The sequence below is a fragment of the Coptis chinensis genome, chromosome 2, assembly GCF_015680905.1.
Source record: "Coptis chinensis isolate HL-2020 chromosome 2, ASM1568090v1, whole genome shotgun sequence".
Lineage (NCBI taxonomy): Eukaryota > Viridiplantae > Streptophyta > Magnoliopsida > Ranunculales > Ranunculaceae > Coptis > Coptis chinensis.
In genome coordinates this window covers 103336042-103361500 of record NC_141457.1, presented here as the reverse complement: position 1 = coordinate 103361500, position 25459 = coordinate 103336042, and the positions used below count along the sequence as shown (strand labels likewise).

At 39.7% G+C, this 25459-nt stretch overlaps 1 protein-coding gene and 1 pseudogene across 1 annotated transcript; one reads left to right on the top strand and one right to left on the bottom strand.

Moving 5' to 3' along the window:
• Window positions 1–8845: 8845 nt before the first annotated feature.
• Window positions 8846–9451, top strand: LOC147519876 (cysteine proteinase inhibitor B-like). Its single transcript, XM_086594892.1, has one exon. The coding sequence runs from the start codon at window positions 8901–8903 to the stop codon at window positions 9282–9284; it is 384 nt and encodes a 127-aa protein (XP_086451018.1). The 5' UTR covers window positions 8846–8900; the 3' UTR covers window positions 9285–9451.
• Window positions 9452–9734: 283 nt separating this feature from the next.
• Window positions 9735–25459, bottom strand: part of LOC147519874 (GDSL esterase/lipase EXL3-like) — a 36907-nt pseudogene continuing 21182 nt past the window's right edge.

Below are 25459 nucleotides of genomic sequence, written 5' to 3'. Positions count from 1 at the left end.
CTAAGTCTTTTTCTTAAGCCTAGGAACTTCAAATGACCTCAACCATGTCTTCTTGGTCATTAAATATCACTTCGCCTTCCATTCTAATTGGTTCTTGATTTACTAGCCCCATGAAAGGATTCATCCACAACTACATCTTCCGACACCAATCTTGTTGCATCTAGATCGAGTATACCCTTCTTGGAACCTCAATCACCGCATGCCAATCGGGATTCACGGGTCTTGAGAGTAAAAGACTTGTGATAATGTGCTCAACAAGAATAAATGGCTCGTCACTCCTTTGGGATGACCCATATATATTGGACAAATTGACCAACAACAACTTTGATTCATTATCGACCTTCACACCATGTTGGAGCTTAACCCACCACACTTGAATATAACTGGGTTCATAGTCAATACTCGGGTACTCCAATTGAATGATTTTTCTAATAACACCATAGTATTCAGCAGACCCATCAATTGGATTCTTATCCTTAGCACTCGGCGAAAAGGTAGTTGGGCACTTGGTAGAAACTCCACTGCTCGATTTCGTTTAGTCATCTCGCAGAATCCTTGGTGACAAATAAAACCCATTCACTGTGTACTTATCATAAGTTCTGCCTCTCGTGTTGGTCCCCTTGCTATTTGTATGAGCTCATCATCTTTTCGGGTTTGAGTCAAGTTGTCTCCTTAACCATGGCATGAACTTCGTCTTTTCGGTACTTTGTACTGCCCTCGCCCTTCTCCCCATGGTCCTACATGTTTCGAGGAAGCTATCGTACTCCCTAAAGTGAGCAAATTTCTCATGTAAAACACATACAATACAAAAATAAAATATGGAATTGAAAAGCACATCCACAATGTAACAACACCGAAAAATAATGCATTTTTTTCACATATCATACTTGGGGTGGCTTTTCAATATCCATTGTCGTGCTTGTTCCCACTCAACACCTTCTAGAAGATAACGCGTTTTGAGGACCAAGAGGACCAACTTCGCCTTCCTCACTAACACTAAGAATCGAACACGGAGGTATTGTTACCGTAGAACCTCTCAAGATCTTCATCTAGTTTTTGAAGGATGCCACCCCCTCCTTCATATCCTCCACAAGATGTCATTGTTTCCTCCTTCAAATATCTCTCTGCGCAATGCAACCTCGCTTGGGCGTGCTTTGTTAAGTGACCCGAGTCCTTGTAGGTTTTCATTAACCTTCGAGTGCTAAAATGAATTAGGAAGATTCTGTAAAATAAATTCTAACTATTTATAAAAAATAAAAATTATTGTACCTTTCGAAAACATACATCCACCGGTAGAACACGGGTCCCAAAACACGGGCCTCATATGCCAAATGAATAGGCGGATGCATCATTATGACAAACAATGAAGGGGGCACATTTTCTCAAGCTCACATAAGGTTCGCACCATACCCATCTCAAGTATAGTCAAGTGACTCAACATCAATTCTCCTCGAGCATAGAGCACGGAAAAAGGTACAAAAACTTAGTAGAACATTTCGAGCCTCTTTCCTATCTTTATACGCATGTTGGATTAATACCGGGAGCAAATGTTGCATTAAAATGTGATAATCATGAGATTTCATCCCTTTCAGCTCCATAGACGATCCCTCATTGGCGATAATCCTCCAATTACTACTAAAACCAACCGGAACACGCATATTCCTTAAAGTAGTAAAAAACAACTTCTTCTCCTCAGGTAACAGACACAAAACCCCACGTTTCTTCTTACGAGCATTTTCAGTCAACCAATACTTCTTTTTAATCCTTAAGAGCTCCAAGTCTTTGCGTGCATTAATGTCATCTTTGGTTTTACTTGGTCCAACATCATAGAAAGAAGTATTTTCGCGTTCTTCTCAATGTGCATTACATCAAGGTTATGAAAGATGGGAAGCTCCTCCACATAGTCTAGCTCCTTCAAAAATATTGACTGCTTGTAGAAACAAGAGTCACTGGTATCATATTCCTCCTCAGAATCACCACCCTTCCCTTTCTTTCGTTTTCCCCATTTCACTTTAAGATGCTCGGTCAGCTCTTTAACCTTCTTACCGCACAATGCCCGCGGTGGTGCCCGATGTTCTTCTTTTGTCTTGTTGAAAGTCGATTCTCTCACATCAAATCTGCTTGGATCCGATTGCCCTAGAAATGCCTACCGTGTCAAGATAAACATTTTTCCTCCCATGAACGAAGTCTCAAAGTGGAAGTATTAGGACCACAAGGGGGCAAGCAAATCTCCCCTAGTCCTACAACCGTAGATGTTTCCATATGCAGGGAGGTCATGAATTGTCCACAATAACACCGCACGATGGTGAACACATCTCCCTTTATTAGCATCTTTAACTAACACTCGGTATCCCACAAAGATCGCCTTCGGCAACCAATGGCTGCAAGTAAACATCAATATCTTTTCCAGCTGTTTTGGACCCTCAATAAGCAATGCAAGCATAGTGAATTGCGGTTTCATACACAGCCAAGGGGAGGTTGTATGTGACACACATTACCGCCATGAACTATGCGAAGTGCTTTGCATTCCAAACGGATTGAACCCATCGAAAAGACCCAATCGAACGTTACGAGGCTCGACGAGAAACTTGGGTATGTTTTTTATCAATATGTTTCCAAGATGAGGAGTCAACCGGGTGACCCAACTCACCACCCTTCAATCGGGTTTGTAGAGTGCCAACACATTGCTTTTGCTACCCAATCAACACCGTACATTCTCTTCAACCTATCTCGCTATAGGAAAGTACCGCAATTGCTTTGCGGCTTGCCTAACACGTTTTTTTTTGTCTTGAATTGTTGCAAACTTGTATCCGAATGAGTTACAAGTAGGACATTGTTCCGTGAATTCGTTATCTCCCCAATACAAGATGCACCATTCGGCAAGCATCAATCTTACGGTAATTCAGTCCCAAATCCTTAACAAACTTTTCTGCTCGATATGTATCTTTCGGGATCTTATTACCATGCGGTAGTACAACTTTAAATAACTGAAGCAACTCTGTGAAACCTATGTCAGACCACCCACGCTTGACCTTAATTCGGAATAGCTTAATTACAAACTTCAAGACAGTGAAGTCTTTACAGTCAGGGTATAAAGCACTTGTGGCCTCTTCAAAAAATTTATCCGACACCAATGGCTCGCTTTCATCATCATCGACTAGTCCCTCTTCAAAGACCACTTCCCAAACCCCCAAGAAATGTATCCAAGTCTTCACCACCAAATTCTTCTACCACAAAGGGCAAATGCATCATTCATATTCTCAAACACATTAGAATTCATATTGGACACTACATGTGCATCTTGTCTTTTTTCACCATGAAAAATCCAACGTAAATATGTTGGATCAAACCTCCATTTATAAACATGAAATTTCACGGTTTAGGTATGTCAATGCCTTCCCCATTTCTACATATGACGACAGACGCACGGTATCGATTACCTTATTATGATGGTATTTTTTTGCAAACTCTAGAAACTCATCAACACCCTTTTTAGAAAGCGTTAGTCATGGTGATCTAATTCAATCCAACTTCTATCGATTGGAGTAGAACCCTCCATGGTGTATCTAGGAATAAATAAAAGATACACACAACATTCAAAAATGTTAGACATAATAATATATCACCATGCATATATACCACATTAATCCAATCTTGTTCAGATACACAATACCAAAATGCCTAGAAGAATCGTCGCACAAATGAATCTAATGAATGTGCAAATGGCGCCCGATTTCATGAGCTATTCTAGCTACAAATTTCAAACTTCCACAAGTGAAACTAATCAACTAGAGATTATTTCATGGACATGTCCGACCGAAGAAAACTAATCAACTAAAGATTAACTCATAGCACATGCCCAGACTCTAGACTAGTCAAACAAATCAAATATTCATAACAACTGTCCAGACTAGTAAAATTAATCAAACTTTAAAAAGCAAGTAAAGTGACTAGTAATGACTAATCACCAATATCTCCAATTCGACCTTCTAAAATCCATAGGCTATCTCACAAATTTATAGACAATCAGAACATTATATCATAAGTGAATGTATCGAGACTTGTCCCCTAAAATTACAAAAACCATTTTTAAATTGACACGGCGGTTCTATAGGGGGGATGGTTGGTAGCTCTAATGTTCCAACAACAAGCACTACAAGCAGTTCTATACAAGGAATTTGGTATTACATAAATACAAAACATAAATAGAAATTCTTTACCTTGAATAAAGGTTGCACTTTGAGGACAATCGAACAATCTGAGGCGTTTGGTCGAGAGATAGATTAGGTCTTGATTAAAACATCCCTTTCAAGTAGCGTGTCCAATTACCAAGAGTTTAACATTTCAGAAATAGCATACGTAATCACGCACAGAATAATAAAAAGAAAAGAAACACACAATCCAAAACAAGTCATGATTTCAATACAAAGTAAAAACAGTAAAAACAGATTCATAAAATAAAACCCAACAAAAGATATAAACCCCTAAAAAAAATGGTTACAGAAACATGACATGGCGATCAGTTAATATAAATTTAGAGAGACAGATAGAATAGGGAATGAATACTACTTTGATAACAACAACATCTAATATTAGATTAAAAACGAAAAAAAAAAATCAAATAAAAAATCAATGTTTAATAGCATAATAAGTCACCTTCAATTTGTAATGGAGGAATCGCGTTCGGAGAAGAGAAACGAAGCTTGTAATCCCTTTCCCACTTAGTAAATCCTAAAAAAATTTAAATTGAAAAATTAGTTCTCCAGTTTTGGCAAAAAAAAATCGGTGCTTGAAAAAAAAATCAGTGCTTGAAAAAAAAATCGGTGCTTGAAACCCACAGGCTTGGCCCGGTCTGAAGGAAGAAGAAAGTAGACTAGACCTTGTAGAGAAGCAGATAGGAAAGGTAGCCTATAGACTCAAGCGACCAGCTCGGTTCAAACTCAGCCCGTATTCCATGTGAGTCAGTTGACTTCGATTAGACCAAATACCTTCTTGAGATGAGAGAAGAAGGAACAGAAAAGAAAAATAGGGTTGAGTGGCGGTGGGGGATGAAGTGTTTTAACCGTTCGGTGGGAGATGAGAGAAGAAGGAACAACCGTTTTTTCTTTTCTTTTTAGAACTGTTGGCGGGGGAGGGAAGCAAGTGGTCAGCCCGCCAAACTTTTCAAATTCTAAGCCCACGGTCGAAACGCGTGAAAGGTGTGTAATAGTTAAAAAAAATTGTACCCGACAGTTTTGGCCGTAGCTCTACCCACAGCCCAATTAAAGAGATAAACCGTGGCTAAAGGTATCAAAGGCACGAAACGAGAAAAATGTATTTGCTACGGTCAAAATTCGTAGGAAACTATGCAAGGGTTTATGACCGTGGCTAAAAATACCGGGAATCCGTGGGGAAAAATCGATTTTCTTGTAGTGAGAGCTTGTATGGGTTGAAGCAAATACCGAGACAGTGGTACATAAAGTTTGATTCCTTTATGGCGAAGCAAAAATACAAGAAGTCTGCTTCCGATCATTGTGTGTTTGTTCAGAGATTTCCAGATGGGGATTTCATAGTGCTATTGCTGTATGTGGATGATATGTTAATAGTTGGCTCAAACATCAACAAGATATCCAAACTGAAGAAAGACTTGAGTAAGACATTTGAGATGAAGGATTTGGGTAAAGCAAAGCAGATACTTGGGATCTTTCATCACTCGTGGACGAAAGAGTGGAAAGTTGTGGCTTTCTCAAGAAAGCTACATTGAGAAGGTGTTGAAGAGATTCAACATGGATCAAGTGAAGCCAGTCAGTTGTCCGTTTGGTGGCCAGTTCCGCATGACCAAAGAGATGTGTCCAAAGGGTGAGCATGAGCAGAGTCAGATGGAAAAGATTCCTTATGCATCCACAGTGGGCAGCTTGATGTACGCAATGGTGTATACAAGACCGGATATAGCTTTCGCCGTGGGCGTTGTAAGCCGATTTCTATCAAATCTGGGGAAAGAGCATTGGGAAGGTGTTAAGTGGATATTGAGATATCTCAAAGGCACTTCCAAATCGTGTTTGTGCTTTGGTGGAAGTAAGCTTTTACTTGAAGGCTACATTGATGCAAACATGGCAGGTGATGTTGACTCGATGAAGTCCACCTCCGGTTATCTGGTTACTTTTGCAGGGGGAGCAGTTTCTTGGCAATCAAAATTGCAAAAGTGTGTTTTCCTCTCCACTACAGAAACCGAGTATATTGCAGCCACTGAGTGTTGCAAAGGGTTGTTATGGATGAAGAGGTTCTTCGACAAACTAGGGCTAAAGCGGAAACAGTTTGTAGTTCTATGTGACAGTCAGAGCGCCATCCATTTGAGCAAGAATCCGAGTTTTCATTCTAGATCCAAGCACATACACGTGCGTTATCATTGGATTAGAGAAGTACTCGAAGACAAGCATTTGTGTATCGAGAAGATCCATACCGACAAGAACGGGTCGGATATGATGACCAAAGTCTTACCGAAAGGTAAGTTTGATGTTTGTTGTTTGTTGTGCTATTGCCGGAATGGCAGCACACTCCTCCTGTTGATTTATAAATTGCATGGAGGAACCCCCCTCACTATTCGGGAGGGGGAGATTGTTGGCTTTATCCCTCACATGAGGAGGAAAGGATTTCATTCTGCGTGGAAATGTCAGAGCGCGACCCGCTCCCAGATTGGCCTTGACCAAAGCGCCACCAGCCGCCTTCGCCGTAAAGACTTCCAAGACTTTCAGGTCGACCCAGCGCCGACTTGTGCTTGCCCTTGCGCCAATTCAGCCCCAAGTCTATTTTCCGGAAAGAAATTGGGATCATGAAGTTTCCAATAAGAGTTAGAGTTTTGGGCAAAACCTAACACCCAGAAAACACACTAGAGGCAGCACAAAAGTCAGAGAAAACTCAATCTTGAAAGCTATCAAGATTGAAAGATAACATTTACAGAGATACAACCATGTAAAGAAATAAGAGTGATCTAGTAAGGTGAGAAACTGAAAGGAGATATTGTAATCTTCCTTCCCACTTTATATAAAGACGAGCTCTTGTAGAAGTAGGCATCATTTGCCGAACCACGGTATATCTTTGTGTTGTGGTATGCGTTTAATTCTGCTTTACATTATTATCTGTTGTTAATAGTTGTTTAGCGAGTTATGCATGTTAGTATATATTGTAGTTGATATTTAGAATTTGTCTGGAATTGAATTGTGTTCAAATACAAATTATCTGTGTAGTGGGGGAATCGATTGGTATTTGTATAAACCCCAACATAAACTGCTTTGTATCAATTCAAGTTTTCTTTCAATTTGTTTTTCTCCTGAAATGCCCATATCACATTACCCCAAAGTAGATTTCAAGCTGTGGCTTTCCAATATTTTTTTTTGGTAAAGTGGATTTCCGTTGAACAAGAATGTAAATGAGTTAACCCAGTGTACTCGACCGTCTCGACGTCCTATGGCATTGAACTTGCAAATGATAATGGCCTCTGTTGAAAAGTCTTTGGGTAGGTGCAGGTCTGGATATATGGTGTTTGCAAAATAGTTAGGGTTGTTTGGGAGAATTGCTAGTGTCCTGCCCTTTAAATGGTAGGACCATTCTACCCCTAATTAGAGAGGACAATGGTTGAACAACTTAATTTGTATATGTGTATATATTTATTAAAGTAAACACAAGAAAAGAATTCCTTCCATCTTCTCCACCCCACACCGCCACCTTTAACTCAAGTACTTGCACCACCACTCCACCATCTCACCCCTTCTTACTCTTTATTTCTCTCTCGTCTATCTTTTTTATACAATTTTTTCAGTTCTTGCAAAAGACACCAAAGGGTTAAGAAACTAGAATTTCTTTTGAACTGCTCCATTTTCCTTCCATATGGAAATTTTGGGATAAGAAAATCTCCTTGATAATTGATATATCCGAAAAGTGTAGAGCGTTTGCTCTTTTATATTGTCCCATTCCTAAAATCAATGGCTTCATGTTCTTGATGTGTTAGTATATTTACATTTACATTTTTTTTTTCTAATTTTTTTTTGTTATTGTGTTGTCTCTACAAAAATTCGAAATTGAAATAAAATTCTGGAGCATCGAATTTTAATGTTATTATGTTGGTTTTCTACAAAATAAAATCGTTGGCTCAAAGGGGACAATTAAAGATATATATAAGTTAATTTACCGAAAAAAAAAAGGGTCTTCGAGTTCAGAGTTCAGAGTTCAGACTTCTTTAGGTTGGGTGCAATGACTCCCCATTTTCTCAAAAGTGGAGGGAGTGGCGGTGGAATTTGCCGCTTATTTTCATAATACTCCCCATATATAAAGAGTAATATTGAGAAATAGAGAGTGCATTCCACGCGAATTGGAATGATGTGATTTGTAAAAACCCAAACGGCGCCACTTGAAGTGGCATGGAATGCATTTTTCAATTTCATACCGCGCTATTTGAAGTGACATAGAATGCACTTTTTGTTTTTTTTAATTCCGTGCTGGTCAAAGTAGTGTAGAATGGTCCGAACTATTGGACACCAAAATTAACTCTCCGTTCTCAAAATACTGTTTTTTGGGTGGAATGGAGATAGAGTACAGCTTTATTATTTTTCCTGCTCATAAAATGTCCAACAATTTCGTCTCTTGATACTGAATCATTAAAACCAACCAATACATCATTTTTTTGAATTTGTCAGACAAGACAAATTAAAATGAAATACTTTTCAACAAACTAAAGCACAAAAGACAGGGCTCTCTTTGTAGTCTTTATCCCATTGCATTATACGCGGCATAGCGTTAGGTGCTCGCCAATATACGTGTCCGCATGCAGAAAATAATAATCAATACCATCTATTTATACTCCCACCTATTCCATCGAATACTTCATACTTTTTCACTTCACTCTTCTCCATTTCTGTCACTTGTTAATGGCAAGAGCAATAGGTCTCTTCACTCTCTTAGTGTTTACTTTACTTTTTGTGTCAACTTGTTCTTCTGTTCTTGAAAATCATGCGTATGGAGGAAGAAAGGTTGGAGGTTGGAAAGAAATCAAACATGTGAAAAATAACGAAGAAGTTCAACAACTTGGGAAATTTTCGGTTGAGGAGTATAATAGAAAGAAAGGAAGCGATGGTGGGGTTGTGTTTGCAGAAGTGATAGAGGCTCAAAAGCAAGTTGTATCAGGGATTAAATACTATTTAAAGATTGTTGTGGAAGAGAATGGGCTAGCCAATTCATTTGATGCTGTTGTTGTGGTTAAGCCTTGGGATCGTTCCAAGGAATTAGTTACCTTTGTTCCTTCTAGGAAGTAAATACCTTTCAGTGCCCGCTTAAGGCAATTTTCAGGGAGTTTGGTACTTGGGATTTAGAAACTTGTGCTGTTCATGTATGTTTGGTGTGTGCTGGGTGTGTCTTTTGTTTGGAAATCTGTAATCAAAGAGAGCTTGCTTGCTTAAATAAATTATTTGCTTCTAGCTTTTGTCTGTTTTGCCAGGAAATGTTAAAATCACCACTTTCTGAAAGTCTGTTATATACTTATATATATGAAGAAATAAATAGAAAAGGAATCTTGTTCCAAGAATCAAATGAGGCATGGGGTTCATAAGAATGAAAATAATGATTTAAAATAATTCAAAAAAAACAAAGGAATTGAAAGAGTGGAATACTAATTTTTACTGGCACAATGGTCGCCTTGCCACAAGAATTTTCTTGCGATACAACAAATAGGAGTACAAAGAGTTAAAATGAAAATTAATCTAAAGCTAGAAACCGGTAATAGCTGCTTTTCGAACACCAGTGATGGCACCCAAGAAGCCAAGAATTCTCTGACCTGTACCAATGATTTTAATTAGAGAATTAACGTTTCGCATATTTTTGTAGGATGGGAATATGGGATGGACGAGTGTCTCATGGGCTTTTTGTGTGGGCCGTGGGGTGATGATAGCTGTCCCAGAACACCTAACTGGAGGCATCTTGGCATGTTAATGGGTTCAATTTATTGCACAATATTCCAAGCTCTAATGTCTCTGTACCGCAGCATCCTCTGTCCCCCACTTCGAATCCTAACAAAAACACAGACATACATGAACAAACAAGCTAAATCGACAAAATCCTGTAGAGAAGGCTCCATCCCGAGCTTTAAATGAAGCAAAACGTAAATGACAACATAGTGCTTATGTTAAGTTAGTCCCAATAACTCGTTGAGTATACTACTATACTCAGACCAAGCCAAGACCAACATCGTAGTTATTCATGCCCCAGAACGAGGTCCATTCGAGGCAGTTGGGGGAGCTCAAGTGGTTGTTAACCCTACTAATAATTCCATTCCGACAAGGGAACAGAAGCACTGGTCAGGGCTAAACACGCTCTCGCGGAATTAGTCTATGACTATAATACTATAATCCAACAAGCATACTTATAGGCAATGAAGTCGGAATAATTTTATGGGCTATTTAGCTTTTGGGCCACATTATAAATGGGTAATATGCAGTTGGTCACCAATTGTTCGTTTATTAGCTATTGGGCCAAAATTGACGGTTGACTGCGTTGACTTTGCGTTGACCGTGACTGAACTGTTAGTCTGAAAAACTGATTTTTTGTAATGCCTAAAACACCCTCGCGACGCGTGTCTATGATGTGAAATTTGAAATCAAACAAAAAGCGGTAAAATTAAGATGGGGTTGATCCAATGGCCCTAATCAATATAGCCAATTAGAACTTAGAAGTCGTCTTCTTCCACTCCCTATAATTTTCATAGTCTCCCCTAACAAATTTCACCTACAATTACACCAAAATTCAACAAATTCATCACTAAAATTTCAAAAAAACCAAAAAAATCTTATTTTTCCACGATTCATAATTACCTTATCAAATCTCCTTGATTCAAAACTCAATAGACACCGACGACTTAAACTCCAAACTAGATCTCTCTCAACAACGACCACTCTCTCTAGTGCCTCGGCCGCCGTCTTCCTAGATGCCCAATCATCAACTTTGCCCAAAAAACTCAACCAAGCAAGGAATCAAATTCCCCAACAAACTCCGACTCAAAACTCCTCCCTTCCCAACAACACTTCCAACCAAAGTCAACAAACCAGCCTTCCCTTTAAAACTCTCATTCCTTAACAACTTCATCAACTTCATCACACATCTCCAACCGAACAACACCCGGATCACTACAACTATCAATAGCTTTAGCAAGACATAAAGAACGACCCATCTGTGAATGCACTTCTTGTTCAACCGATATCGCTTCCATCAACGGTTTCAAGAAAGCGTAAAAACGGAACTTTTCAAATATGTAACACCATACTAGAAACCGCATTGATCAATGCAGGTCGAACCGATGAATCGAGAATCACGCAGCCTTTTTTATTATATTACTAAGCATTTTCGTGACAAATGGCTAAGTCATTCCCATGCAGTTCGGACATGAAACCAAGTAGACGTGCACATTGTTTACGTCTTTGGAGATTTCGAGATGGATCGATGTAGTATATTATTAAGGTATATAGAATATGAGTCATGATGACTCAATGATTTAGCTATTGATTCAAGTTCAGTTATAGCTATAGTGTAAGTGTCACGATCAGATAGTTTGTTTATACATGTTATAACTCTTTGTTTTAAATCACGAGTTTGATGAGTTGATCTAGACATTGATGAAGTGTGAAAATGTGTTAAGTTGGTTCTTAGTGTTTGAAAACAGATTGTCTGAAATAGGTTTGCTACCCTCGCACACAAACAGGTTGTCTGAAAGAATGATGTAAGTGAAAGAAGTGAGTGTTTGTCTGAAAGAAGTGAGTGTTTTTGGGCGGTTAATTAGTGTTTTTCCCGCTAATAGTGAGAGATTAGGACGCGTGTCACAAATAAACGGTTAGGATAAAACGTTATGGTGGCTGTTGATTTGAAAATAACTTTGATCTTAGCCGTTTATTTCAATCACGCACGCAATACACGGAAAGGGTAAATGTGCCATTTTAGAAAATATGGATGGATCACCGTCAATTTTGGCCCAATAGCTAATAAACAAACAATTGGTGACCAACTGCATATTACCCATTTATAATGTGGCCCAAAAGCTAAATACCCCTAATTTTATATATAATTACCATGGCGACTGGGGTTCTTCATGATATCCAGTAGAGGAGTGTACAAATCTACGTATACAGCGTTTCCACCATGAAACGTGGTACTGAGTCTGTCCAGTAACTGAGACAGCTTGGAGTTGAATATCATTGCTGCTTGATTTTCAATTTCTGCAGTCTCTTTGTAAACCTCCTCTAAATGTTCTTTGTCCTGGCACACATCCTACTGGAGGAGCATTAAATACACCAATCCTTCGTGCGTCTAATTGATATAGTTCCTATCATTATTTCCACACAAAAAAGGGTCAAAATGTGAGCGAAAATAAAGAAGAACAAGCTTGTCTGTGCCTCTGTGGACATCGTATTACATGTAATTTTCCTTTCAATTCAGCAAAGCAGTGTAGAAATAGAATTCACCTGAAGGAACTCAGAAGCCCCATTTATCATAAGGTCAGTGTAAGCCTGAATATCGAAAGCGGATTTCTTGAATGGGGTACTAATGTGCTATAGTAAGTATTTGCAATGTCATCGCTTCCTGCGACCAATATGTACAAACTGTCCTTCAAGATGTTTGCTGTTCTTTCCTCTCCGGCAATGACTTTTAGCTTACCTATAAACTCTCTGAACATACTTAATTGTTGTTGTAACCCTATTGTCTTCTATTACACAGTATAACAAATGGAACAACTTAATTAGATTCAATACTGAGGAAAAAGTAAAATTAAATACTGCAAAACTGATTATAGAACGAAATTTTCGTAATGCCACTAGTTTTGAAGTAAGCGCATCATATCCTGCACCACCTGAGCCAAAGCTTACACCCGTAAGGAGTTCATCTTGCAACTAAATCTTCAGCTGGATAAACTATACCAAAAAATCTTCAGCTGGATAAACTATACCAAAAAATGAGTTGGAATGCAAGGAGTATGGAACGCATTGAGATATGAGACCGGTTCCTCTATAACCGGGTACAGAGATTGATCTCTGTACAACACACACACATTTCGTATCTCAGCGCACATATGTTGGTATACGGTTACCCACAGTTACCAAATTCATATTGGTTTTGGTTTTGGTTTCCTATTCTAAATAGGATTCTAATTTGATACCCACCTCTATAAATACAAGACCAGTTGGTGGGATTTGTAAGGCTAAAATTTGTGAGAGAGAGTTTGTGAATTCTTCGGAATTCGTTTGTGAGTGATTGTACTCTATTTGTTTATCTCTTGATTAGTAAAATTCTTCTCTTTTGCTTGGTGGATTAGGCTAACGCCAAACCACGTAAATCTCGTCTCCACTTCTATTGGTTATTCGCTTTGCATTGGTAAGTGTTTTAATTGATTTGTTTTTGTCGATTTCTATCACTACATTCAATCTTCTTTGTCCAATTGTCACGCCCGCATTCGCTTTACGTAACAAATTGGTATCGAGCCAAGGTTCTACCTAGGGCTTCTTTTGTTGGTTTATTGATTGTTTTGTGGTATATGAAAGTTTGAGAAAGTATGGCTTAACGGATCCTCTATCGGTACTACTTCTACGTCTAAGGAGAAATCACCTCCTACGACTTTGAATATTAACCATGCAAGGATTGATGTGGAGAAATTCGATGGATCTAACAATTTTAGTATGTGGCGTTGTGAAGTTATAGATGCACTATGCCAACAAGACTTGGATGATGTGTTAGACGAAAACCATCGGATATAGAGGAGAGTGTTTGGGTTAAGAAAAATAGGCGAAGCTTGTGGGTATCATAAGATCGTGTTTGGCTAGGGATGTGAAGTACCTTGTTCTCAATGAGACTTCTACCAAGGAAATCTGGAGAATCCTTGAAGAGAAGTACTTAGATAAGACAATAGAAGGTCGTCGTGTCTTTATGAAATCAAAGTTGTATGATATGAGAAAGAAAGAAGGTATTTCATTGTCCCAAAGATATGAACGAGTTTAACAAGTTACTAACCGAATTTGTTGAACATTGAAGAAGAAAAACGAAGGATGAAGACAAAGCTTTCCATTTGTTGAGATCTCTTCCCAAGAGGAGGAGTATGGGCATATAAAACCACCATTATGTTGGAAGAAAGCTTTGAACTATTCCCGAGGTGCGGTCTGGCCGACAAGTTGGGATATGATGAACAACAATGAAAAGGAGTCAAGAGAGTCGACGAAAGCAATCGCTTTTTGTGGTAAGAGGGAGGTCTAATGACCGCCCAAACTCTGGTGGAAGAAGTAAATCTCATTCCAAGTCGAGAGGGCTAAATCTAGCCCGTGATGAGTGTGTGCTTTTGTCATGAGGTTGGACATTGGAAGAAGGACCGCAAGAAGTTGAAACACAAGCGAAAGATACCGAAAGCGTAAAATCCCTAATGTCAACATTGCTCAAGGAGGTAATGATTCCGATAGTTCAAATTTCTTTTTCCTGCTACATCGAAAGTATTTGTTTCATTGATTCCAATCATTGGATTTTGGATCACCGGTGCTACCTATCATGTTTGTCCCATAAGGGGAGTGGTTTACAAGTTTCAAGGAGCTTGAAAGTGGTGATGTGTTGATGGGGAATGATCAACCCTGTCGCATTATGGGGATGGGTAATATTCGTCTCAAGATGTATGATGAAACGGTTAAGGAAATCAAGGATGTTCGCTATGTTCCCGCTTTGAAGAAGAATCTTATCTCTGTTGGTACTTTAGAAGCTAAGGGCTACAAGGTAGTCATTGACAGTGGTGTTCTAAAGATAGTTTCTGGAGCAATGGTTATCATGAAAGGCATACGTCAGAATAACTTGTACTATTTGAAGAGTGGTACGCTTAATGGAGAAGTAGCCATTATCGAAAGCATTCGTGAGACAGCTAAGGAGGGCCACCAGATTATGGCATATCGCCTTGCACATGCAGGTGAGAAGTCCATGCAAACGTTAATAAAGCAAGGATTGTTGAAAGGTGCTAAGACCTCGTAAGTTGGATTTTTGTGAGCATTGTGTTCGGGGCAAGCGCACAAAGGGTAAAGTTTACACGCTTATCCACCGTCTCGCTGTGGAACCCTTTGATTATGTTCATTCGATGTTTGGGGTCCTTCTAGGAATGCATCTTTGAGGGAACAAACATTATTATGTGACCTTTGTTGATGATTACTCTAGGCGTTTGTGGGTATATACCATGAGAAACAAGGATGAAGTCCTAGATATCTTTGTGAAGTGGAAGAAGTTGATTGAAACTCGACCGCGTAAAGATCAAAAAGACTCCAAACCGATAATGGTGGTGAATATACGAGTGATCCATTCTTGCAAGTATGTCGAATGAGGGAATAGAAAGGCACTTCATGAAAAAGGTACCGCAAATGTAATGGGGGTAGGCCGAGGCATTTGAACCGTACTCTAATGGAGAAAGTCGGGTGTATGTTGTCCAATCTTTGGATTGGGCAAAGCGCTTTTGGTCGAGGCCGCGAAGTTATGCATGCTACCTTGTTAACAAGGTTGCCTTCGGGTGCAATTGGAGGTAAAACTCCTATGGAGGTTTGGTCCGTAAACCCTCAAGATTATGATTCCCTTCGTGTGTTTGGGTGTCCCCGCTTACTTTCATGTCAAAGATGGTAAGTTGGATCCTAGAGCAAAGAAAGCTATCTTTGTGGGTCCGAAAAGTGGAGTTAAAGGTTATAAGCTATGGGATCCGAAAGATAAGAAATTCATTTTGAAAGCAGAGATGTGACATTTGATGAGGCTTTTATGTTGAAGTCTAGCGACTCGCCAGTGGAGAGTATGGCCAAAGAGGTATTGCAGCGGTGGTGGAGATTGATGCGTCTTCACCTAGTCCGGATGGTTCTCAGATCTAGTAGATTGGCAACCATGGGTAGTCGGTCACTTGATGTTCCAAATGAAGACACGTAAATAGTGATTACAGTGATGGAACAAATGATGATGCAGAGGATATGGCTCCATTAGAGGAGCATATGAATGTTGGTCCTTTTGGCTCCGGCTCATGAGCCTATTGCAAATCGGTAAATCTAAGAGAAATGTTCCCCATTGTATTGGCTAAACGACACGCTACCTATGCACTTCCTGTTATTGAAAGTCTTGATGAAGATGTTCCTTCCTCATATTATGGAGCAATTCATTATCTCCAAGTCGAAGGTGGAAGACAACTATGGATGAGGAGATGCAATCTCTTCATAAGAATAATACCCAGGTGCTTGTAAAGTTACCTAAGGGTAAGAAGGCGATCAAGGAAATGGGTGTTTGCATTGAAAGAAGGATCTCTAAGTAATGAAGTTACGCTATACAAGGCAAGATGGGTAGCTAAAGGCTACGCGCGGAGGGAGGGATTGACTATAATGAGGTGTTTTCTCCCAGTTGTAAAGCACTCCTCCATACGCATCCTTTTGGCCTTGGTAGCTCAAGATGATTTGGAGCTAGCCCATTCGATGTAAAACCGCTTTTTACATGGTGATTTAGAAGAGGAGATCTATATGACTCACCCAAAGTGGGTTTAAAGTTGCAAGCAAAGAGGATTTGGTGTGTAAACCGAAAAATCGCTATATGGTTTGAAACAGCCTCCCGTGCGCGGGTACAAGCCGGTTTGATCGGTTTATGCTAGGGCTCAAGTACACAAGAAGTCACTATGATCATTGTGTCTATTTTCACAAACTACATGATGGTTCTTTCATCTACTTGCTCTTGTATGTTGATGATATGCTTATAGCCTCAAGAAGCAAGATCGAGATTGATAAGCTTAAACAGCCTTTTGTCCTCGAATTTGAGATGAAGGACTTGGGTGAAGCTAAGAAGATTCTTGGCATGGAGATTCAGAGAGATAGAGCAAAAGGCATAGTTTGTTTGTCTCAAAAGACATATTTGAAGAAGGTACTACAGAAGTTTGGTATTGATGGGAACACTAAGTCTGTAAGTACACCTCTTGCCCCTCATTTTAAACTTAGTGCTACTATGTCTCCGAGTTCTAATGAGGAGCGTGAGTACATGACTCATGTTCCATATGCAAGTGTTGTTGGTAGTTTGATGTATGCGATGGTGTGTACTAGGCCAGACATTTCACAAAGTCGTTAGTGTTGTTAGTAGATATATGCATAACCCTGGGAAGAAACACTGGCAAGCTGTGAAATGGATTCTACGGTACATTCTTGGTACTGTAGATGTTGGTTTGATGTTTGAGAGGGATACTAGTAAGCTTTGTGTGGGTTATGTGGACTCTGACTATGCAGGTGATTTGGATAAGCGTCGGTCCACTACTGGGTATGTATTTACTTTAGCGGGTGCTCGGTAAGTTGGAGGTCTATTTTGCAGTCTACAGTTGCATTGTCTACGACAGAGGCAGAATATATGGCGGTGACTGAGGCTATGAAAGAGGCTATTTGGTTGCAGGGTTTGTTAGATGACTTGGGTATTGTGCAGGGTCAGCTCGAGATTCACTGTGATAGCATGAGTGCTATATATTTGGCCAAGAACCAAGTTCATCATGCCCGCATTTAAGCAATATTGATGTGCTTTTCACTTTGTCAGAGAAATTTTAGAGGATGGTGATATCTTACTCACTAAGATAGACACCAAGGAGAACCCAGCTGATATGTTAACCAAAGTGGTTTATGGAATCAAGTTTCAACATTGTTTGAATTTGATTCATATCCTTCATTTGAGATGATTTGGCTTTTAAGGGCATTGGTGAACTACGGTCGGCTTGATCCTTTAATAAGGGTACGTAGGCAGCCACTATGTGGTACAGTCGTGTTTGGTCCTTCGGGACATTTTGTTATTTGTTTGGTCCTTCGGACATTTGTGCTTTGAAGAGGGGATTTGCTATTCGGTTGATCGGCTCAGATTTGGATAAATCTTCACCGAGGTGGAGAATTGTTGGTATACGGTTACCCACAGTTACCAAATTCATATTGGTTTTGGTTTTGGTTTCCTATTCTAAATAGGATTCTAATTTGATACCCACCTCTATAAATACAAGACCAGTTGGTGGGATTTGTAAGGCTAAAATTTGTGAGAGAGAGTTTGTGAATTCTTCGGGATTCGTTTGTGAGTGATTGTACTCTATTTGTTTATCTCTTGATTAGTAAAATTCTTCTTTTTTTGCTTGGTGGATTAGGCTAACGCCAAACCACGAAATCTCGCCTCCACTTCTATTGGTTATTCGCTTTGCATTGGTAAGTGTTTTAATTGATTTGTTTTTTGTCGATTTCTATCACTACATTCAATCTTCTTTGTCCAATTGTCACGCTTCCGCATTCGTTTACGTAACAACATACACATCTCGAGCACACACACAAATATCGAGGCACACACACATCTCGGATTCGATCAACGGGCGAGATAACATCATTCTGTAAATGATCTCTCAGATCCGGTTGTAGAGATCTCGAGTCCTTGATATATAACCCACATATATATATATATATATATATATATATATATATATATATATATATATATATATATATATGCCATTCCCATTCTAGGCGCAGTAATGCGGCAACAATGAGTACCATATCGCCACAAAGAAGAACATAATGAATCCATGGTACCCTTATATGCCGGATTGGACCACTTTCCAAAATAAAGAAATCGGTGTCCCGACAATTAGTAAGGAGGGTGATCCACGACGGATACACCAAACAAGCATAGTATAGGTTCACACTTCACACATTCTGTTGCAATCCAACTTCTATCTCACCGGAAAAAAGTTGAATTGGAGTGCAACTACAATGTAAACCTAAAATGCAGGTACATATATTGTATTAAATATCGCCACTATTGTAAATACCTATCAAGTCCGTAGGAATCTTTCCATTGCAAAACCATCCCCGTTGGTATATGGCCTATGAAATCCCTTCCATATGGAGGGAAGTCACACCTAACCGCTGTATGTAGTTATTGTTTCCGGGATCAATAATCGAATATCCAAACCTGAAAAGTCTTTGGAACTGTTATTACATTGGGGTAAGGTGATAAGAGATTCAACATTTGCTGCAAGAAAATTAGAAATAAGGAGAGAAAGAGGTATGACCGAGGATTGCATTGTTGTTACAATTGACCATGACAAAGATGAAGCTCTCCTGCGCTAAAAGCATCCTCTTTTCCCCTCTTTCTTTCCCCTTTTTTCAATTTCAAATTTCAAATTGAATATAGTTGTCATATCTGGTTGGGTAGTGATTTAATCTCTTTAGGGTTGAGGAAATAGTTTTGTTTGTTTGTCTCTTAAAGCGGGTGAGGAGACATTAGTTCTACAGCCCCCCCGGTTGGATCTGAATACCAACTAGCCACAAGTCTGATCCCATCACCTCCTTTGTTAACCCCTATCATTCCTTCTACCCCCCCATTTCTTCTTGGATTCAGTTGACCTAAGATGGAAGCTACGCAAGGGAATATAGTTGGTGATGACGAACAAGGGGAGACCACTGTTGGTATACGGTTACCCACAGTTACCAAATTCATATTGGTTTTGGTTTTGGTTTCCTATTCTAAATAGGATTCTAATTTGATACCCACCTCTATAAATACAAGACCAGTTGGTGGGATTTGTAAGGCTAAAATTTGTGAGAGAGAGTTTGTGAATTCTTCGGGATTCGTTTGTGAGTGATTGTACTCTATTTGTTTATCTCTTGATTAGTAAAATTCTTCTCTTTTGCTTGGTGGATTAGGCTAACGCCAAACCACGTAAATCTCGTCTCCACTTCTATTGGTTATTCGCTTTGCATTGGTAAGTGTTTTAATTGATTTCTATCACTACATTCAATCTTCTTTGTCCAATTGTCACGCTTCCGCATTCGTTTACGTAACAAATTGGTATCGGAGCCAAGGTTCTACCTAGGGCTTCTTTTGTTGGTTTATTGATTGTTTTGTGGTATATGAAAGTTTGAGAAAGTATGGCGACGGATCCTCCATCGGGTACTACTTCTACGACGTCTAAGGAGAAATCACCTCCTACGACTTTGAATATTAACCATGCAAGGATTGATGTGGAGAAATTCATGGATCTAACAATTTTAGTATGTGGCGTTGTGAAGTTATAGATGCACTATGCCAACAAGACTTGGATGATGTGTTAGACGAAAACCATCGGATATAGAGGAGAGTGTTTGGGTTAAGAAAAATAGGCGAAGCTTGTGGTATCATAAGATCGGTTTTGGCTAGGGATGTGAAGTACCTTATTCTCAATGAGACTTCGCCAAGGAAATCGGTGAATCCTTGAAGAGAAGTACTTAGATAAGACAATAGAAGGTCGTGTCTTTATGAAATCAAAGTTGTATGATATGAGAAAGAAAGAAGGTATTTCATTGTCCCAAAGATATGAACGAAGTTTAACAAGTTACTTACCGACTTGTTGAACATTGAAGAAAAACAAAGGATGAAGACAAAGCTTTCCATTTGTTGAGATCTCTTCCCAAGGAGGAGAGTATGGGCATATAAAACCACCATTATGTTCGGAAGAAAGCTTTGAACTATTCTCGAGGTGCGTCTGCGTTGACAAGTTGGGATATGATGAACAACAATGAAAAGGAGTCAAGAGAGTCGACGAAAGCACTGCTTTTGTGGTAAGAGGGAGGTCTAATGACCGCCCAAACTCAGTGGTGGAAGAAGTAAATCTCGCTCCAAGTCGAGGGGCTTAAATCTAGCCCGTGATGAGTGTGCTTTTTGTCATGAGGTTGGACATTGGAAGAAGGACCGCGCAAGAAGTTGAAACACAAGCGTAAAGATACCGAAAGCGTAAAAAATATAATGTCAACATTGCTCAAGGAGGTAATGATTCTGATAGTTCAAATTTCTCTTTTCCTGTTACATCGAGTATTTGTTTCATTGATTCCAATCATTGGATTTTGGATACGGGTGCTACCTATCATGTTTGTCCCATAAGGGAGTGGTTTACAAGTTTCAAGGAGCTTGAAAGTGGTGATGTGTTGATGGGGAATGATCAACCCTGTCGCATTATGGAGATGGGTAATATTCGTCTCAAGATGTATGATGAAATGGTTAAGGAAATCAAGGATGTTCGCTATGTTCCCGCTTTGAAGAAGAATCTTATCTCTGTTGGTACTTTAGAAGCTAAGGGCTACAAGGTAGTCATTGACAGTGGTGTTCTAAAGATAGTTTCTGGAGCAATGGTTATCATGAAAGGCATACGTCAGAATAACTTGTACTATTTGAAGGGTGGTACAGCTTAGTGGAGAAGTAGTCATTCTCGAAAGCATTCGAGAGACAGTTGCTAAGGAGGCCACCAGATTATGGCATATCGCTGCCTTGCACATGCAGTGAGAAGTCCATGCAAACGTTAATAAAGCAAGGATTGTTGAAAGGTGCTAAGACCGTAAGTTGGATTTTGTGAGCATTGTGTTCGGGCAAGCGCACAAGTAAAGTTTGGCACCGCTTATCCACCGTGACGCTGCGTGGAACCCTTGATTATGTTCATTCGATGTTTGGGGTCCTTCTAGGAATGCATCTCTTGGAGGGAACAAACATTATTATGTGACCTTTGTTGATGATTACTCTAGGCGTTTGTGGGTATATACCATGAGAAACAAGGATGAAGTCCTAGATATCTTTGTGAAGTGGAAGAAGTTGATTGAAACTCGACCGCGTAAAGATAAAAAAACTCCGAACTGATAATGGTGGTGAATATACGAGTGATCCATTCTTGCAAGTATGTCAGAATGAGGGAATAGAGAGGCACTTCACAAAAGGTAGGTACCGCAATGTAATGGGGTAGCCGAGCCGCATGAACCGTACTCTAATGGAGAAAGTGCGGTGTATGTTGTCCAATGCCGGATTGGGAAAAGCGTTTTGGGCTGAGGCTGTGAGTTATGCATGCTACCTTGTTAACAGGTTGCCTTCGGCTGTAATTGGAGGTAAAAATCCTATGGAGGTTTGGTCTGGTAAACCTGCTCAGGATTATGATTCCCTTCGTGTGTTTGGGTGTCCCGCTTACTTTCATGTCAAAGATGGTAAGTTGGATCCTAGAGCAAAAAGAAAGCTATCTTTGTGGGTCTGAAAAGTGGAGTTAAAGGTTATAAGCTATGGGATCCGAAAAGATAAGAAATTCATTTTGAAGCAAGCGAGATGTGACATTTGATGAGGCTTCTATGTTGAAGTCTGACCGACTCTCAAAGGTGGAGAGTATGGCCAAAAGAGGTATTGCAGCAGTGGAGATTGATGCGCCTTCACCTAGTCCGGATAGTTCTCAGATCTAGTAGATTGGCAACCATGGATAGTCAGTCAGTTGATGTTCCATTTGAAGACACAGAAATAGTGATTACAGGTGATGGAACAAATGATGATGCAGAGGATATGGCTCCATTAGAGGAGCATATGAATGTTGGTCCTTTGGTTCCGGTTCATGAGCCTATTGCAAATGGTAAATCTAAGAGAAATGTTCCCCCATTGTATTGGCTAAACGATTACGTTACCTATGCACTTCCTGTTATTGAAAGTCTTGATGAAGATGCTCCTTCCTCATATTATGGAGCAATTCAGTGCTCCAAGTCAGAAAGGTGGAAGACAGCTATGGATGAGGAGATGCAATCTCTTCATAAGAATGATACCTGGGTGCTTGTAAAGTTACCTAAGGGTAAGAAGGCGATCATGGAAAATGGGTGTTTGCATTGAAAGAAGGATCTCTAAGTAATGAAGTTACGTTACAAGGCAAGATGGGTAGCTAAAGGCTACGCCGAGGGGAGGGGATTGACTATAATGAGGTGTTTTCTCCGGTTGTAAAGCACTCCTCCATAATGCATCCTTTGGCCTTGGTAGCTCAAGATGATTTGGAGCTAGCCCACCGATATAAAACCGCTTTTACATGGTGATTTAGAAGAGGAGATCTATATGACTCACCCAAAGTGGGTTTAAAGTTGCAAGCAAAGAGGAATTGGTGTGTAAACTGAAAAAATCGCTATATGGTTTGAAACAGCCTCCCGTGCAAAGGGTACAAGCGGTTTGATCGGTTTATGCTAGGGGCTCAAGTACACAAGAAGTCACTATGATCATTGTGTCTATTTTTGCAAAACTACATGATGGTTCTTTCATCTACTTGCTCTTGTATGTTGATGACATGCTTATAGCCTCAAGAAGCAAGATCGAGATTGATAAGCTTAAAATGCCTTTTGTCCCTCGAATTTGAGATGAAGGACTTGGGTGAAGCTAAGAAGATTCTTGGCATGGAGATTCAGAGAGATAGATAGAGCAAAAGGCATAGTTTGTTTGTCTCAAAAGGACATATTTGAAGAAGGTACTACAGAAGTTTGGTATTGATGGGAACACTAAGTCTGTAAGTACACCTCTTGCCCCTCATTTTAAACTTAGTGCTACTATGTCTCCGAGTTCCAATGAGGAGCGTGAGTACATGACTCATGTTCCATATGCAAGTGTTGTTGGTAGTTTGATGTATGCGATGGTGTGTACTAGGCCAGACATTTCACAAGCTGTTAGTGTTGTTAGTAGATATATGCATAACCCTGGGAAGAAACATTGGCAAGCTGTGAAATGGATTCTACGGTACATTCTTGGTACTGTAGATGTTGGTTTGATGTTTGAGAGGGATACTAGTAAGCTTTGTGTGGGTTATGTGGACTCTGACTATGCAGGTGATTTGGATAAGCGTCGGTCCACTACTGGGTATGTATTTACTTTAGCTGGTGCTCCGGTAAGTTGGAGGTCTATTTTGCGTTCTAGATTGCATTGTCTACGACAAACAAAGGCGTAGAATATATGGCGTGACCGAGGCTATGAAAGAGGCTATTTGGTTGCGTGGTTTGTTAGATGACTTGGATATTGTGCGTGGTCACCGAGATTCACCGCGGATAGCATGAGTGCTATATATTTGGCCAAGAACCAAGTTCATCATGCCCGCATTGAAAAACACATTGATGTGCGTTTTCACTTTGTCGAGAAATTTTAGAGGAGGGTGATATCTTACTCACTAAGATAGACACCAAGGAGAACCTACCGATATGTTAACCAAAGTGGTTTCTGGAATCAAGTTTCAACATTGTTTGAATTTGATTCATATCCTTCATTTGAGATGATTTGGCTCTTAAGGGCATTGGTGAACTACGGTCGGCTTGATCTTTTAATAAGGGTACGTAGGCAGCCACTATGTGGTACAGTCGTGTTTGGTCCTTCGGGACATTTTGTTATTTGTTTGGTCCTTCGGACATTTGTGCTTTGAAGAGGGGATTTGCTATTCGGTTGATCGGCTCAGATTTGGATAAATCTTCACCGAGGTGGAGAATTGTTGGTATACGGTTACCCACAGTTACCAAATTCATATTGGTTTTGGTTTTGGTTTCCTATTCTAAATAGGATTCTAATTTGATACCCACCTCTATAAATACAAGACCAGTTGGTGGGATTTGTAAGGCTAAAATTTGTGAGAGAGAGTTTGTGAATTCTTCGGGATTCGTTTGTGAGTGATTGTACTCTATTTGTTTATCTCTTGATTAGTAAAATTCTTCTCTTTTGCTTGGTGGATTAGGCTAACGCCAAACCACGTAAATCTCGTCTCCACTTCTATTGGTTATTCGCTTTGCATTGGTAAGTGTTTTAATTGATTTCTATCACTACATTCAATCTTCTTTGTCCAATTGTCATGCTTCCGCATTCGTTTACGTAACAACCACCAGAGCAAGAATAGAGAAACTTCAAGTTGACATGCAGAACTTGTTTTGCTCAAGAGAAAAAAAGGTGGTGGAGATCGGCTGCAAGAACTTGGCAGCAGACCCTATAGAACATACAACTTTGGTGGGCAAGTTGTATGGGGGTAAGCATATCTCTCTGCAAGAATTTGCGGAGGAGGTACACAGGTGCTGACAAACAAAAGGCAAGACAAACATAGAAGTGATTTCAAAAGGCTTATACAAGATGGTGTTTGACAATGTGGATGAATATAATCATGTCAGACAGAATGGTCCTTGGTTGATACAAGGATTTATTCTGTCAATCAAAAAAGGTAAATATTTAGAGCTCTTGGAAGCCGATCGTAAGTTTGATAGGGTGGATTTCTCGGTCCAAATCTATGGGCTTCCAAGAGATCGGATAAATGAGGAAAATGTCAAAACTGTTGGGTTGAATCTAGGCAAAGTTAAGGGGTTTGACCTCTATTGTTCGTCTGAGTTCAAAAAACCAGTTGCAAGAGTTAGAGTACGAATGGATATCAAAGAGAGATTGCTTAAAGGGATAGAGCTGTGCACGGAGCTGGGGGAAGTTTTTCCAGTTACGTTTAAATATGAAAAACTGGACATTTTTTGTTATTTCTGTGGTTGTATTGGACATGATCTGCATTACTGTAGTATAAGATAAAAACATAGTGTGGATTTGAGGAAGTTGGGAAGATCCCCTAGGGATATCAAGAACAACTTATCCTTCCTTCTTAGAGCCAATGTGTTCTATAATGGAGCTGCTTCCTCCT